Source organism: Capra hircus, chromosome 11 (assembly GCF_001704415.2).
Source record: "Capra hircus breed San Clemente chromosome 11, ASM170441v1, whole genome shotgun sequence".
NCBI lineage: Eukaryota > Metazoa > Chordata > Mammalia > Artiodactyla > Bovidae > Capra > Capra hircus.
The window spans coordinates 94,211,468-94,228,219 of NC_030818.1; the positions used below are offsets into that span (position 1 = coordinate 94,211,468).

At 43.9% G+C, this 16,752-nt stretch overlaps 1 protein-coding gene across 4 annotated transcripts in view; it reads right to left on the minus strand.

The window, feature by feature from the left end:
• The window catches only part of DENND1A (DENN domain containing 1A), a 541,554-nt gene that overhangs the window by 181,407 nt on the left and 343,395 nt on the right, over window positions 1-16,752 (minus strand). For all 4 annotated transcript variants that reach the window (XM_018055748.1, XM_018055746.1, XM_018055747.1 and 1 more), the window contains exon 12: window positions 5,440-5,541. In XM_018055748.1, the coding sequence (XP_017911237.1) occupies window positions 5,440-5,541 (102 nt within the window). The remainder of the gene's footprint in view (window positions 1-5,439; window positions 5,542-16,752) is intronic.

Sequence of the window (16,752 nt, forward strand, 5' to 3'; positions counted from 1 at the left end):
ATATAATGTATCTTTTTTCTTTAGCTAATGTTAAACTTTTCTTTGTATCACTTGTTATCATGATACACTTTTGTGTGGTTTTGTTTGAGTCTATTAGGCTTAAGATTCATTGAGCTTCCTGAAACTCTGAGTTTACTGTTTTCATTAATATAGAAAAAAAAAAGAATGCCCATAATCTCATTAAATATTTTTTTCTGTCCCTCTCCTCCTTCTTCTCCTTCTAGTTCTCTAATTACACATATGTTAGTCCTCTTGATATTACACTAATGGCTCCTCGAGGTTCTTTTTACTTTCCATGCTTTTTCAGTCTTTTCCTTTCTATGCTTCATAATGGATAGTTTTTATTGCTATGTCTTCAAGTTCATTGATCACTTGTGCTTGAGTGTCTAATATCCTTTAATCCCATCAGTGAAAATTTTATTCCAGGTTATTATATTTTTCAGCTCTAGATATTCCCTTTCTTTCTTTTTATATCTTCCATTTCTCTCCTAATTCAGTTCAAGTCTTTCTTCAAAATGATGAGCATACTTATAACTTTTATAATGTCTACCTTAAGGTTCTCATCTGCTAATTCCATCATATCTGTCATTTTTTAGTTTGTTTCTATTAACTATATTTTGTCTTGGTTATAGATTACATCATTTCTGATTCTCAATATGTCTAGTATTTTTTGATAGGATGCTAGATACTATGAATGTTACATTGTTGGGTGTTAGATTTTTAGTCTCTGTTAAAAGTGGGTAGAAGTTTATTTTGACAGGTTCATTTTCCTGTATATCAGGTTGATCCTGATAAGTTTTAAAAAGAAATGGTTTTATTTAAAACTTTTTACTGAAGTTTAACATACATACATAGACAAAAGTACACATATCACTCATGTCCTGCTTGATAAATTCTTGGTCATGTACCTGGCACTCAGATCAAAACCCAGCACATTACCAGCATCACTCAAGCCCTGTCTTATGCTCCTCAAGGCTTGATTTTTAAGCTATATGAGGGCAGGGCTAAAATTACCTTTATTCTAGAGCTAATTTAGACTACTCCACCAGGACATGGCCTCTGGGGTCTCTAATGATTGCCTGAGTGATCAACAAGCTCTCCTTACTTTGGCTGGCTAGAGCGTGAATGACTCCTACTCTGTGGAAGCTCCCCTCTACACATGGGCAGATCTGTCTACAGCAGATGACTCAAGAGGACTCAGTTAAGATTTTTTTTGCTGAGTAGCTCCCTTGTATCTGGTACTCCGACCCACAAATTTAAACCACCTCCCCCTCAAACTCAGATGTCTAACCCCTTGGTTCAGCAAGACTGTTGTGCTTCACTGGGGAGTCCCCTCTAGCAACAGAATCTAGAAAATGCTTCAAGGCAGAAAGCCACGAGGACCAGAGGCTTCATCTCAATTGCTTCCTTTCTCTCAGGGATTATATTCCTGCACTGCCTGCTGTCCAATATGTGAAAACAGTTGTTTTCATATTTGCCCAGAGTTTTATTTGTAAATGGAGGGAGGAGAAATTCAGTTCCAATTATTCCATTGTGGCTAGAAGCAGAACAAAGGCCTCTTTTAATAAAATTTCCAGCATGGATGCCATGTTTTGCAAGATTTCATCTACCAAAATAACCCAATCCATATGTCCCTTCCATCCTTCCATCTATCTATTCAATGGTTGCTACATCCCTCAGAAACAAAGATGAATAAAACTTGATTCCTGCCCTCAAAGAACTCACAATTAAAAGGGAAAGCCAGAAATGTATATTGCTGGCTGGTAAGTATAATTTTGTAAGTAATACAGGGGCTTCTGAGAACAAAGAGAAAGGTACAGTCAAATCTACTTAGAGGTCAGAGAAGGTTTTTACAACCTTACATTTAGCCTAAGTCTTATAAAATGAATAGAGACGGACAGATGGAATAGAACATTCGGGACAAAAGAAACTGTATGCAAAGTATATAGTAATGAAACAACATGTAAACTTGGGAGAATTATTAATTCCAAACACCTATAACATAGGGTTTGAAGTAGGGAGAGGAAAGAGCTAAAGTTATGGGGAAAAAAATGGGAGGATCCTATCAAAAAGGAGGGCCTTGCATACCATGGTGACCATCATTCACATCCATAATTCATCATCGCTGACTCCACCTACAGAACTTTATACATATTATGTTCATTACATTTAATTCTCACAACCACCTTATAAGGAAACTAAGCCTCAGAGAGCTTACATAATTTTGCCCAAGATCATATGATAAGTAAGTGAAGAAGCCAGAATCTAAACAAAGGTCTATCTTATTCCAAAACCAACAAAAGAAACCTGCCTCTCAAATCTATAGGAACTGGGAAGTTATAGAAGGATTATTTTTGTTTTCAAAAGTTGTTTTTTGTTCTTAAAATTGTGTTCATTGATGAAATGGTTTTCAGTTGGAGGAAATAAAGTTAAATTAATGTTTTAGAAAGGGCTCTCTGGTACAAGAGTAAGAAGGGTTGGCATCTGAAGAACCAGTTCCGAGGCTGCTGCAAACAGTGTGGGAGAGGAATAAGAGCTTGGATTAGGTGGTGTTTGGGATGGATGGCGAAGACAATTTGAGAAACTTTAAGAAGCACAATCTGCCAGCTGCAGTAAACAAGCAGCTTTGACAAAAGGGGAGATGGTTAGGTCAACTGGACATACTGAATCATTGAAAGGACACAGTTCTGTACCACGCGCAGAGGACAAAGGTGTGCTGGATGAGATTTCTCCCTCTCAAGGACTTGACAGCTCACACAGCCTCAAGGAGGGCAAGCACCTTTCAACACTAGATGGTTGAGTGCCCAGTGCTTCAGTCCCAACTGCTACTGGCTCTGCTGCCACAGGCCCAGCATCCAGATCTGAGACTTGGAGGGCAAGGTCATTGCAGGTGAACTGAAACAAGAAGTTATCAGTACCAGTGGCAAAGCACAGTCACCCCAGTGGCTTTGTATGCTGATGGCTAAACTTTGTTGGCTGGAACAAGTATGGCAGGTGACCATCGACATCCACTACAAAGAGCTTTAAAAACAATAAAACTCGTTTTCTCATTAAAAAAAAAAATCAAATCTATGAACCAGATCTATGAATCCCACTGCATCACAGTCTACTGTACGGATCACTCATGACTATATTGGAGTCTTTGATGAGTCTAGAGCCCCATTCTGGAAACCACTGCTGTAGGACCCTTCACAAACCACCTTGTAAATGGGAGGTCCTTTTCATGCAGGCTGAGAACTGTTAGGATAAGGAGGGAATCAACCAACTTCGCCTATACTTATTGACAGTGATCTTATTAAACACAAATGCAGGTACCATTTATCATACACTTACAAGATGTGAACATGGTGCCAAGCATCTGATGAACACCACAATCTCATTTACTTGCCATGACAATCTAATGATAGGCCTAGTACTCCTCTTTTAAGAATGGGAAACTGAAGCCCCGCAAGAGAAAACGACTTGCTCACAGTTGTTCTTTTGATCAGGAACCAAAGATTTGGTTCCCCGATCATTTAAAAGGCATCTTGGAATGTGGCATCTTCAGGAGGTGTCTGTTACCCTCCCCCTGGGCAATTCTGTGTCTGATTCTTATTTTCTTTGGGCCTCTAATATGCTATACCTTAAGATATATGTAATTCACATGTTTGTTTCCCCTAGTGGAATATGCTCTTTGAAGGAAAGGACTAGATCTGCTTTGTCTTTGCTATTCGAAGTGCAGCACCGGGTCAGAGCACTGCCTGAGGGACAAGTGGTCCACTCCATGGTTTCTGAGCCATCAGTCACTCATCCCCAGCTGCCTGGGGCTCTCAGCCATTCCTTGTACCTCAGATACCCCAGGTTTATGTTCTACATTTGCTCAGTAACTACAAGGTCCATACTTAAGACATCCATGACTTAAAGAGAGGACTTTTCCACTGAAAGGGAAGCGGAATAGAAACCTCAAATTCCTTGGATCAAAAGAACTCAAATTACAGCCAAGAAGTCCAAAGACACCAACCACATACCCTGTCCTGATCAACAGCAAACCTCACAGGGCTGGCATTTTCATTTTTCCTATGCTGTCATCTCTCTCTGCCTCAGGGGGCCACACACACAAAGTGGTGGCAGCACGGGCTGGGCGTCATCCATACTAGGCTCCAACCACAGCTCTGCCCTCACCAGCCTTACGGTTGGTGGCAAGACATGTGCCCCTCGAGCATCTTTTCTTCCTCACCTACTCCATGGAGCTAGGATGCCAACTGAATGAGACCCCAGATGCAGAGGGCACCTAGAGGGGTGCTGGGGCCAGTGGCTCTGGAGTGACAGAGCTGGGTTCACTTCTATGGCTCCCCTTCTTTTTAGCTCTGCGGGTAAAGTAAGGATAAGACAAATACTTTCCAAGAGGTGTGACGCGTAAATGGAAGGTCAATGATGAGTGTTTAGCATGTAGAAGTCAGTGAATTGTACCCCTGTTCAACTATGGTGCAAGGAACTCATCCTTACAAATGACCCCCCAAAACCTCGCAGTGAGTTAACAGCAGAGGAGTCTGAACCCTGCTGCCAACCATTCATCAACAAGCAGCAACCTCTCCCAGACCACTGGGACTCCTGGCAGGGATGCAGGGCAGTGCCCACCGGCCACCATGTGAACCCAGACCTGCATGGTGCACGCGGTTAGGAGCACCCACCCCTTCCAGTCTGGAAGCCAGCGTGACTTTGTACACTTTCTCTCAAGCAGAGTCACGGACCTAAACCACAAACATTAGGCCTGCACTTCTGAGGAACCCCAATCCTCCTCCTTTGTATGGATGATGGGGGAGACTGGGTCTACTTCGAATAGCCACCCGTAAGGCAGCTCTGAGTGGCGATGCGAGACGGGTGCATGGTCAGGTGTCAGTGTGGCAAATGCAGCAGCCAGGTGCTTTCCCCTAAATAGGCCCACCTTCTGTCTAGTCCTGTGGTAACTAGGTAAAAATAGATTTAGGGCACGTGGAGCCACATTCAGAACACCGGCAGCAGATACTCTACCACATGGGAAATGGCTGGGTTTGACGATGGCACAAGGGAAAAATGTAGGCTTGAAGGGCCCCAGATTGCTCACACTGAAGCCCTTCTGTCTGCCTTTGCTGGGGTTACCTGGGGAGGTTGTTCTGTTCTCTGGACACGGCAGTGGCAATGGGGATGGCAAGACCCCCTGACTCACCAGGAAGAGAGGCTGTCTAGACCCTAGGGTCACTTCAGGTGAGGGTTATGAGAGCAATACAAAACTAAAAAAGTGAACCACCTCCCAACTTCCCTAACTGAGACAAAGGTCCCAGGGGTCATAACAGAACTGTGGTTCATAGGCCACAGGAAAACCGCAGCGGTCTCTACCCCTTCTCCTCCCCAAAGGCATGTTCACAGCCACATGAACATGTGGAGCTCCCAGGAGTCAGAACTCAAGAGCTCATTACCCACCACATCATTTGGGAGGCTCTGGAGGTCATCAAAGGGGGTTTCCAGGGTGTTGGTGTCCACATTCAGGATCACAACATCATCCAGGGCCATGTTTCTGACTTTCTGCAAGTAAAAGAAAAAATCCAGAAGAGAAAATCATTCAAGTGCCACGAAGACACAGACATTTCCCTGGCTTCCTCAGGGAAAGGGGAGTGAGGAGGAAAAGTGCCATCTGACAAAGTGTACTCTATGGCAGGCGCAATGCCAAGCAGTTAACATGTGAGGCCATCTAACTATCACAAAAACTCTGTGAGTTTGTATGGTTATCCCCAACCCCCAGGAGTGAAAAGGGTTTCAGAGACCAAGTTAAATGCCCTGGGTCACACAACTAGGGGGAGAGATCTTTACACCCCAACATTATTTTTTTTTCCTATATTTTCAAGTTAAAATAAGAAAGAAGAAGCTGAAGTCTAAAGCTCTGGCTCCAGGAACTCAGATATACAGTTAGCTCTTATCATAGTCTCATTCCATCCATCTCTTCTCATTTACCAAAGATTACTTGTCCATCTCTCTCAGATCTTGGCATTCTTGGGTATGGAATACGTTGTACAACCTAGTGTTAACATATTAACATTTCTCTTAAACATTAAGTAGAAAGGTCATACTTTCAATTTGGTTCCATTTTCCATAGGAATCCAGTGAATCATGGCTCTCAGGTTCTGGCCATAACCCATTATTCTACTGGTATAATAATAGGAAGGGTAAGGGAGGCTTGTGCCTACCAGGTGTTCATATTTGGTGAGAGGATGAAGGGACGGTCTGGAGAAACCAAGAGCCCACCAGCCGTCAGTAACTCTCCATGGTTTGTAGAAGTATAAGCCTATGAGTAAGCTAGTTTTCAATCACATTATTTACCCACTGCTAGAATCTACCTCTACTTCCCCTCGCCTACTTCCTACTGCCAATCTCCTTCAATCTTCTTTCCCCATTATATATCAAAGCTCATTTCTTTAGAGTCTGGAACTTTCATTTTGTCCTGATTAAGCAGAAAGACCCTGTAACTTGTGGTCCAAACTGGGACACTTGCGGATATGAAAGAGTATATTATACCAGGGCAGCAGCATTAGGTGGGCTATATGGTCACCCTATGTAGAAGGGGTCAGTTTCATCATTAGCCAACCTCTGCACTACTGGGTATGACTGTGCAGGTGTGCATTGCCCAGCAAGCCCAGCTAGCCAAGCTGAGGACGAGATCTGCCAACCCACGAGCTTGAAGACAGGCATCAGTTGAAGGTGGGGGTACGTGCTGGTGGAGGGAGAGAGGAGATGCCCTTTTCTAATTCGTCCAAGAGCACTGTATGCGTTAGTGATGGAGCTGGATGTCCCAACGGTGGCTAAAGCCTATGTTTGCTAATGCCCTGGAAAAGGACAACAATTACAGTGTAATAGATGCTTACTAGCACATGTTCTATGCTTTACTAATTTTTTTATCAATCCCTGCAAAGTGTACCCTATTATCTTCATTTTAGGTAACTTGAGGAAAATGAGGTTCAGGGAGGTGAGGTGAGTGGCAGAGGTAACGCAGCAGTGGCCACCTACACAGCCTGTGCCCTTGCCCCTCACTTTAGCCTCCTTGTTCTCAGACACCCCCAGAGAAACCAAATTCTGCCATCCTTGTTGCTCTGAGCCCTAGCACCCCTTGGCCTGCCTGCCTCCCCCTGTTGGGGTGTGGGTTCCCTCAGGGGCTCATCAGTTTGGTTCAGCACTGCATAATAACCAGCACTCAACAAAATGATTGGCACTTGGTAAGCACTCATTAATATTGGTTGATGTTTGTTGCCTCAGATCCCAGCCTCAAGGACAGACTTTGGTACCTAAGTAAACATTTTGAGATTTTTGTCAGCAGGAGGATGGAGCCATGCTGGTCAGAAGCCTCCTAGGGCTGAAACAATACTCCCGGAGGGCAGGGTCCTAGAACTCTTCCACTCAACAAGACCAGCAGCCTCAAATTTCTTCTGCTGTTGACTTCTCCAGGGGCTAGCCCACAAACCTATCAATCACTTCATACATTTACTAAATGCTTCCTGTGGGTGGAGAGCCACAGGTGAGGGACAAGATTGCCTACTTAGAGGTTTATTTTTTCCTCCAAACCCCAAAGCTCATATTAACTGACTGCTTTATTCACAGGGTAAAAAGCTAGCAGCAAACAGCATTGATAACTAGTATTTTACAAAGCACAATCCCATTTTACAGTTGAGAACATTAACACTCATGAGGAACTGTCTGGAGCTCCTTAGCTGCCTTACTTTGCAATCTAACAGGTTAAGTACTTAGCAGTGCATAAGCAGAGAGTGACCAAAACAGCCTCAATCAGAACCTTTTCCACTTACACCACATTTTAGAGCTCACAAAGCACTTGCACACAGATTCTTTCATTCTCGGCAGTAGCTAGAGATGAGGGGTCACCATTTTATAGATGAGAAACTTGAGTCTTAGAGAGGTGAAGGGGCTTGCTCGAGGTTATATGGTTACTAATTGGCCCCTTCATCTGTAAAATCAAGAAGGTAACTGTGACTATCCCTCTTAGCCCTCTTCCTTGTGGACTGCTGTGAGGACTGGAAGTGGTGTACGCATAGCACTGGGCACACAGTAGCCTTATAGTAGCTTTTATTATTGCTATTATAATATACACATCAGCCACGACCCCAGTTTGGAAACTATAGTGGCAATGACCTAAGGGCAAAAATCCTCTGGTCCCTTCTGGTAACTGCTGGGCTCTCACTTCAAAGGCAGAGACCCTGGCACTGGACACAGAAAGGGAGAAGGGGTCATGGGGGGCTCCAGAACTTAGCCAGGGACTCCAGGCTGCTGCACCCCACAATCACTATTTTTGCCTCATCTGACCTCCAAAGAGCTCCAGAGATCCCCAAACAGATTGGGGGCAAGAGGCCTGGCCACTGGAGAGAAGGCTGCGCTGAAAGACCCAGAGACAAGGCTGTTGATACTGGACCAGGATCGGGTGTTGTTTCTGCGTTCCCAGTGGGGCCCCCCAGCACAGACCAGCCCTTGTAGGCTCTCCATGGCTGGGCTGGAGCAGGCTTTTGATTTCTTCCCACTCCTGGCTGGAGGACTTGCTGCTTAAGCTGTGTGGAGTGTTTACTTTTTGAACAATGGCAGTAGGCTGAAGAAGAGGAAAAAACCTGGCCCTTTTTTCTGACTTAGCAGGCCAGGGTCCCCTTAGTAACCAAAATGCTTGCACACCAGGCTCCAGGAGGAGCTGGGTCGGCACAGTTTCCTCTCATAGGACAATGCTGCCCTCCTGGTGGCAAGGCCTCTTCCAAAGGGGCTGGCGTGGACTCAAGGGCCTTCCTGAAGCTCATGTTCCCAAGGAAAGAATCGGAGGCCAGCTTGGCCGGATGGTGCCCTATCCTTGAAAGGTTCAAGGAAACAAGAGGAAAAAAGGCAAAAAATAAAACAAAACCCACAAAACCTCTTAAGCTGGGGGTTGGGGTGGGTAGTGCTGATGGAGAAGGAAACTGGGCCATTACTGTATGCCTGCCTTTAACCCTGACCATGCTATGAGGGCGATATCAAAGGAGGAGGCTCAGAGAGGTCAAAGAAACTGGTCCAAATCACACAGATAAGGAGCGACAGAGCTGACTTTTAAACTCAGAATAACTCTTTCTGAAGACGTCCTCAAATCAGCTGCTCAGACTTCAGAACAAGTATCTACATAGGGCATGCAGCTACACCAACACTCTCAGGGCTTGCTTCCTCTTATACAAAAGGACGCTTGTCTTTTGTATCATAAAAATTATGTATGTAAAATGTATATATATGGCTGAGTCCCTTTGCTATTCACCTGCAACTATCACAACACTGTTAAGCACCTACACCCCAATATAAAATAAAAAGTGAAAAAAAATACATATGTTTAAAAAAAATTGGAAAGACAAAGAAGTTCAAAGAAGAAAACTATGGTTACCCTAACCCTCCCCTTGGGGATAACATTTTGGTGTATTTCCTTCCATAACTCTCTGTCCCAATATCTCCTTTTAAAAACACAGTTGAAGCAATTCATAATGTTTCTTTCTGATTTTCTCATTTATTACAACATAAGCTATATTTTACTTCATTAAAAGCTTTGTGAAGATCATTGCTAATTGCTACAAAATGTTCCACTTCCTAGAAACAAACCCAATCAAGCCCCCTTATTGACTATTTCCAGTTTTTAAGAAAATATTATAAATATTGTTAAGAAATCTGTAGGCATGAAGCCTATGCTTTAGGATGGATTCCTCGAAGTGGAATTTCCTTTCCACTTCTTAAAGAGTGTCCCTCTCAAATTTGACTTTGAGAGAGATATCTTTACTTCCAATTATTTTAAAGTCATTTTACCCACAGCTTGTGTTTCCTACTCTAAGTGAAGAAAAATCAGCAAAGACACGAGCAGATGTCAAAATAGTCCTCCAAAAACCCTACCCAATTAAAACACTTACTAGTACCACAGCACACCGAGACAGCTCTCCGGTAGCTCGTCCCACCAACACATTCCCTCTCTTTTTAGTTACAACATATGCCAAAGCTCCTGCCAGCTGCAAACCCTCCCCCCACCAGACTCTATAGGCTTTTTCTCAGAATGAAAAAAAAAAAAAAAATAAAAAAGATACTGACATGCACACCGGCTTTCCAAATGGCATTTCTTGCACAGAGAAACACACAAAAATGGCATCTTCCCATAAACACTGTTAATCAAAAATGTCTTTCCCTTTATGCTTTGTCACAGAAATCTGACCTCTTTCTTTCAGGACAAGAAAGAGGGAAAAAAAATCACAGTATGTGAGGTGGTCAGGGGCAGCTGAGCAGATACAGATTCAGCCTTATAAATTCTCCAGGTTTTAGATGAGGATCATGGTAGTACCCACCTCACAGAGTTCTCGTGAGGATTAGATGAGCAAATGTACATAGAGTTAGCAAGATTCCCAGGATGTCCACAGGGGAATTCAGCCAACAGTGGCTCTCCTGCCTGCCTGTCACCTCTTCCTCTTGGTTCTTGGAGCCTCAGCGAAGCCTGGCTAACCTTACCCCAGAGGGCTTGAGGGAGCAGTCAGTTTGCCTTTCCTCATGTGAGCCTATGGTTTACTCCCACAACCAGAATAATACATCCATCTAGAGTATTAATCCAGGCATTTGATCCCTTCTCTGGAGTGTGGGCTTCTGGGGGCCACCAAAACAGATCTCTGAACTTTCGGCTCCTACCCCAGTATCTGGCCCACAGCAGGCAGTTTCTGAATGAAGACATGAATGAAGGAGAGGCAGCAGAGTCTAGACAGGAAGAGCATGGGATCCGGAAGCCAGCGTGTCTGAGCTCTCGTTTAGCGCCACCACTTGCCAGCTGTGTAAACTTGCACATTTCACTTCACCTCTCTGCACCTCAGTTTTCTCCTCTATAAACAGTGCCTACATCTCACACTTGTGATGAGGATCAAATGGGCTAACATTTCTAAAGCACTTAGACTAATGACAGGCACATGAGAAGCTCAAGACAAAATAAAATGTAAATTAAATGGTCTTTTGAGGGTGATGAAAATATTCTATATCTTTATTGGTAGTATATAAAACCCAGAATTCATTGAATTGTACACTTTAAATGGGTCGTTTGTTGTGCATAAGTTATAACACAATGAGTTGATCAACACATTAATGCTATGTCCAGAATATAGAATAAAACCACAATAGACCATGAAAAATAACAAGATTTGAATGATGGTAACCAAACGCCACATGAAAAGGTAATTCTGCCCCAAGCCACCAACAGTGTACATTCTGATTTGCAGCTGTGTTTGGCTCCTGGTCTCCTTCTTTTTTTTGTCTAGCCTAGGATTTTTAAAACTTTTTTTCCACTCATACCCTCTTAGGATAAATATAGAGTCCAACGCCCCTGATATTCTTCCCGACACAAAAGTGGGGTCCACTTGAGAACCACTACACCTTCAGTGGATCTTCTCTAGTTGAGATTTCACTGAACCTTACTTTCTAAAGTTGATTGTGTGAAACCAATGGGTCGTCCCCAAGGCTGGCTAAAATATAAAGTATCAGCTGCACTTGTTCAAACCACAGCAATCTTCCACACAGATAGGGATGACCCTGTTTATCTAGGGAGGGGATTGGGCAGCAAGGGACAAAAGGCAGGACTTAGAATCAGGTCATAAAATGAAGAGCAAGGGTTTGCACTGGTGAGGTAATGCAGGGGATCCAAAGAATGGTCAAAAGCATGTGCTGCTTCCCTGGTGATGAAGCTGGGGGCTGGAGGTGGAGCAAAGAAGCTGGTTCTAGACCTTGATGAGCAGAGGCCCAGGCCGGTCTCTGCTGCCTCAGCTGAGCACTGGGGTCCTTATCTTGGATGGAGGCTGTGGGGAGGGTGGGTCGGTGAGGTGGCATGTATGGCATTCATGAGCCGGGGCATGGTGAATCTTCTCTGCTGTCCTTCCACCAGGACCATCATCAGGGCAGAGCTATATCTTTTTTATCTTTGCAACTCCAGTGCCCAGGATGGTGCCTGACACAGGGCAATTGCTGATTAACTGAAGAATGAAATACTGCGGCTGGGCCCACTCTACTGGGAGGCAGGCCTGGTACAGATGTCAGTGTGAGCCCCAGTGGACAATGTAAGCTCAATATGAGTCTGCACAAGGAAGTGTGATGGGAATAGCAACAATAATGACAATAACAATAAACATGTAAAATTATCATGACTAATTCATGTAGAATTAATTCACAGTTGACAAAAGTAAGATAGGCATTACCATGGTAGCTAAAATGTGGGTTCTAGAACGAGAGAGCCAGCTTCAAGTCTTGCCTCTGCAACTGCGTACCTTCAGTTAGTTCTTTACTGAGTCTCAGTTTTCTCATCTACAAAATGGGGATAATACTACCTACTCTCCAGTGGTGTGTGGTGGTTTAAGTGGGATAATGTGCTGTGCTGTGTTTGGTTGCTCAGTCGTGTCTGACTCTGTGCGACCCCATGGACTGTAGTCCGCCAGGCTCCTCTGTCCATGGGGATTCTCCAGGCAGGAATACTGGAGTGGGTTGCCATGCCCTCCTCCAGGGGATCTTCCCAACCCAGGGACTGAACCCAGATCTCCTGCATTGTGGGTGGATTCTTTACCATCTAAGCCACCCACCAAGAAAGCCCCTTGTGGGATAATACATGTAAGGAATTTAACACAGCATCCGGTTGCAATAAGTGCAATATATGGAAGGCTCTCAAACGCAAGTTTCTATCCTTGCAATTTGAAAGTAAGACTAGAATTCCAAGACTGTATGAATGTGAACAACTGATTTTCAGACCAAAGGAAAAGGCCAATGACTCCACTATTATGATTTTATGCCATTAAAAACTACTCCAACCTATCGTTCTTCTCCTGGCTATGTCTTCTTTCCCTGAGGACATGAGCATATTCTCTGGAGCCTGAACTGCCCGAGTCCAAGTCCCAACTCCACCAGTTATTGGGCAAACCCTTTAACCTCTCTGTGCCTCAGTTTCCTCATATGTCTGATGAGATTAAAATAGTCCTGACACCCAGGACAATCATTATCCTTGGGTCAGAGGAAGAATGACTACAAGGGGGTACAAGAGGGGCTTCGGGGGCTCGTAGTTGATCTGGTGGTGCTTTAAAATAACTTTAAAATAGCTGCTTTAAAATAACTTGTTCTACACTTCAGATGAGTGTACACCTCCTATAAATCTCATACTTCAGCAAAATGATTACAGAAAGCAAATAATATAGACTTCACTGGATTGTTATGGTGGTTAAATGAGTTAATATACATATAGTACCTATAATAGTGTCTGGCATATAATAAGCACTGGGTATTGCCTATTGTTACTATGAAAGCAGTACAGTAATAATTCTACAAATAAAAAGGATCCAATCTAGACTATATCTCACTGTCAGAAAATTTGTTTGCAAAGGCAGACCCCTCCTAGACACCTATGGTTTTTTCAGTCAGTCCTGTCCCCTTCTCCAGTGAGGAGAAAAGCAGCAATATTATTGGGTACCTCCCAAGAGACCTGTGCAGTCCTGAGTCAGCCTGCTTTGGGAGAGTAACAGGACTAAGTAGGGGTCAGATTGGACTTTGGGTTTAACCTTCTTTAATTCCTACTTACAGGACCTACAGCAGGTTATTTAAACGTAGTTGAACCTCAGTTTTTTCTCTATAAAATGGGGCCCTGACCATGTGCTGCACAGGATTATGACAGGATTAAGTAAAAAAGAAAAAAAAAAAAAAAGAGAGAGAGAGAAACATTTATTTTAAACCTAAGTGACCAAGTTCCCATCTGCCTAGGATGCTGGTCTTGGCTACAGGCAGGCCTTCTCCCTGCTAGAGGGACCCCCCAGGTTTGTAAGCAGTCTCCTCTCCAATGGCTGAACCAGCAATTGAGACAGCACCTCTGACACCAGCATCTAGACCACCAAGCAAAGGGGACGGGTCTAGACTGACTTCCTGAAAAGACACTTTGCTTCAAGAGGATGCATCTATCCTCTTAAATCAGAGCATTATCAAGCCCTCAAGGTGCTTTGCTTTGGCATTACGTGGAAAACCCAGTATTCGTTTCTTTTTGAGAAAGGCACAACTGATACGGCTCCTGGCACTGCAGTTTATGTCTCACTTAGGTGTAACTTCTCGGTAGCTTTCTTTCTATTTTTAAGTTTTGAAAAGTATGGAATATGGTTAAAACTAAACCAAAATCTGCATCTTAATAGTTCACCAATCTAAACTTTATCCTAAACAACTACTGCTGGACTTCACACTGTCACCTCTTAAAAGGCTGGTTACGTGTGGTCTGAGGCAGAGCTCACCTTACAGGGGCCTGCACAGGAACAGGGACTGTGTTACAGACTCTGCATCCATCAGACGACTGACTCCCAGAACAACAAAATGAGAGCTCCCAGGTGATGTGTTTCTCCTGTGGCCTGACCCTTACCTGTACCATTTAATGCAATCCTTATGACACCCTGTGGAGGTGGCACAGTGGTAAAGAATCTGCCCACCAGTGCAGGAGACGCACGGGACGCGGTTCAATCCATGAGTTAGGAAGATCTCTGGAGCAGAAAATGGCAACCCACTCCAGTATTCTTGCTGGAAAATTCCATGGGCAGAGGAGACTGGCGGGCTACTGTCCAAGGGGTCACAAAGAGTCAGAAACGACTGAGCGTGCACGCTGCCTCATGACATGCTTGTGCAGAATTGAGGAAATGCAGGGTCAGAGAGGCAAAATAATTTGTCCAAAGTCCACAGCTTAGCAGCAGTGGAGATAACACTGAACTCAGATGAACATCAAAAACTCTCTATTACCCAGTGTATCTTGCTAACTGCTCTGACACTGTTTCCATCACAAACATATTGAGCAATTGTAATTTAACAGATGTTTGTCAGGGACACACAAGAGGAATCAAGCAGCTTGATGGCTGGTCCAGACACCATTAAAATTTTCAAGGGAAAGGGTTTGCTATAGAATACTGTACCTATTTGGATGGATGAGGACACTGAGGCTAAAGAGATTAATAGTTTGCTCATGTTCTCCCAAATAGTGTTTGTCAGAGAAAGGATCTGAATTTGGGTTCTCCATGCCAGTATTCCTTCCACTATACAGCCCATATTAAATGTACTCAAATACATGCGCATGTATATGAGAACATAACAAAGAACAGCATGGGGAGCTGCTGGCCTCCTAGGAGGAAGGGAAAGAGAAATTAGAGGGAAAGTGGAAAGGACAGGAAGAGGAAAGGCAAATATTCAGGTATTCTAAACTCTCTATTCCCTCCTGAAATCTCAGATACACATGGAGGGAAGAGCGACATTTTCCTTCCCTTTCTCTGGCCCCAAAGGTCACTGAGCTGCCAAGCAGTTGATAAACGTAGTGGTTTTTCCTCTGGAGCCAGGAGTCACTGATTTGCTCCTTCCTGCTCCACAAAATTAAAAATCTGAGTCCGACAGTTCAGAGGACCCCTGAAAACACTGTTGGAATTTCCCAGGGTGCTTTAAACAGAAACAGAAACTTGGCAGGGGAGGGAAGTGTGTAAGCACCTCACAGCTCAGGCCAAATCCTCTCTTCACAAGGTAATAAGCACTGATTCTCATTAAAAAATTCAAGAGATTTTCAACCCAGGTCAGCAAAGGGGCTATTTCTCCAATGGGCTTTTCCTCCTTTTCTGACCATCCATCCATTCACCCATTTGGTTAGTCATGTCAACCCAATGCATGACTAAAAGGTGATCTCTAAACTCAAGAGGTTCCCAGCCTACTTGTGTTGGGTTGTGGGGGAGAGGGAGTAAACTATAATCAATAAGACTAAGAAAAGGCACAGTCATAGGAGGTAGAAAAGACCTCACTTTGATGAAACATCTCCATTCACACAGAGCCTGCCCAGCTGCCTCCTCAGGATGGTCATGGGCTACAGCTGCAGACTCTCAAGGCTGGTATCCTGGCTCACTCATTCACCAGCCAGGTAGTTTTTTTAGGCAAGGCCCTTTCCTCCTCCAGCAACAATTTCCTTATCTGTGAGACTGGGACCTGATGCTCACCTTCAGGATTGTTAAAAGGAGTCATGGTAGGGCATTGAGCTTCATAGAGGGCCAGCCACATAGCAGAAGCTCAGTCAGCGCTGGCCCGCCTCCTTTTAAGACTTTGGTTTCGGCAGCTCTGCGGCTCACTTTAGAAGCCCACCCAACACAGTACCACTATCCCCCTGGCCTTTCCTCTGTTCCACCAGAATGAAGGCATGAGTCTATGTACATCTATGACACAGCTGAGGTTTTACCCCAAACTGAAACACCCTTCCGACTGCTAGAGACTAAGTTTCCTCATTTGTAAAAAGAGGAAGAGGAAGGTATCAATACCATTCACCTCTGCTACAAAATGCAAACAAGAGATGAAGTGGAAGAGCACCTGGAAAGACATGAAGATGGCCAAGACATGGATCACCATGGATTATCTCTATCCTGCAAGGCTCTGCTCTTCTACAAAACCTTCCTATTTCTGCTCCCACAGAAAGTGGCCTTCTCTGGTCCTAAGCCAAGTACAGTGGGCAACACATATTTGGCTCCCCAATTAAAACTTGATTAGTGATGTTTCTAATTAATTCATGTGTGCCTGTCACTTTTCCCTTAAAGTAACTCATTTTACTATATTTACATACAATGCAACAACACCACTGTCATCTATAAAATATTGTAGAGTTTGAAAACACTACATTTTTAAAAAATACATGATTTCATTTGATCCTCAAAGCAACCTCATGAAATAGGTATTATTATTCCCATCTCACAG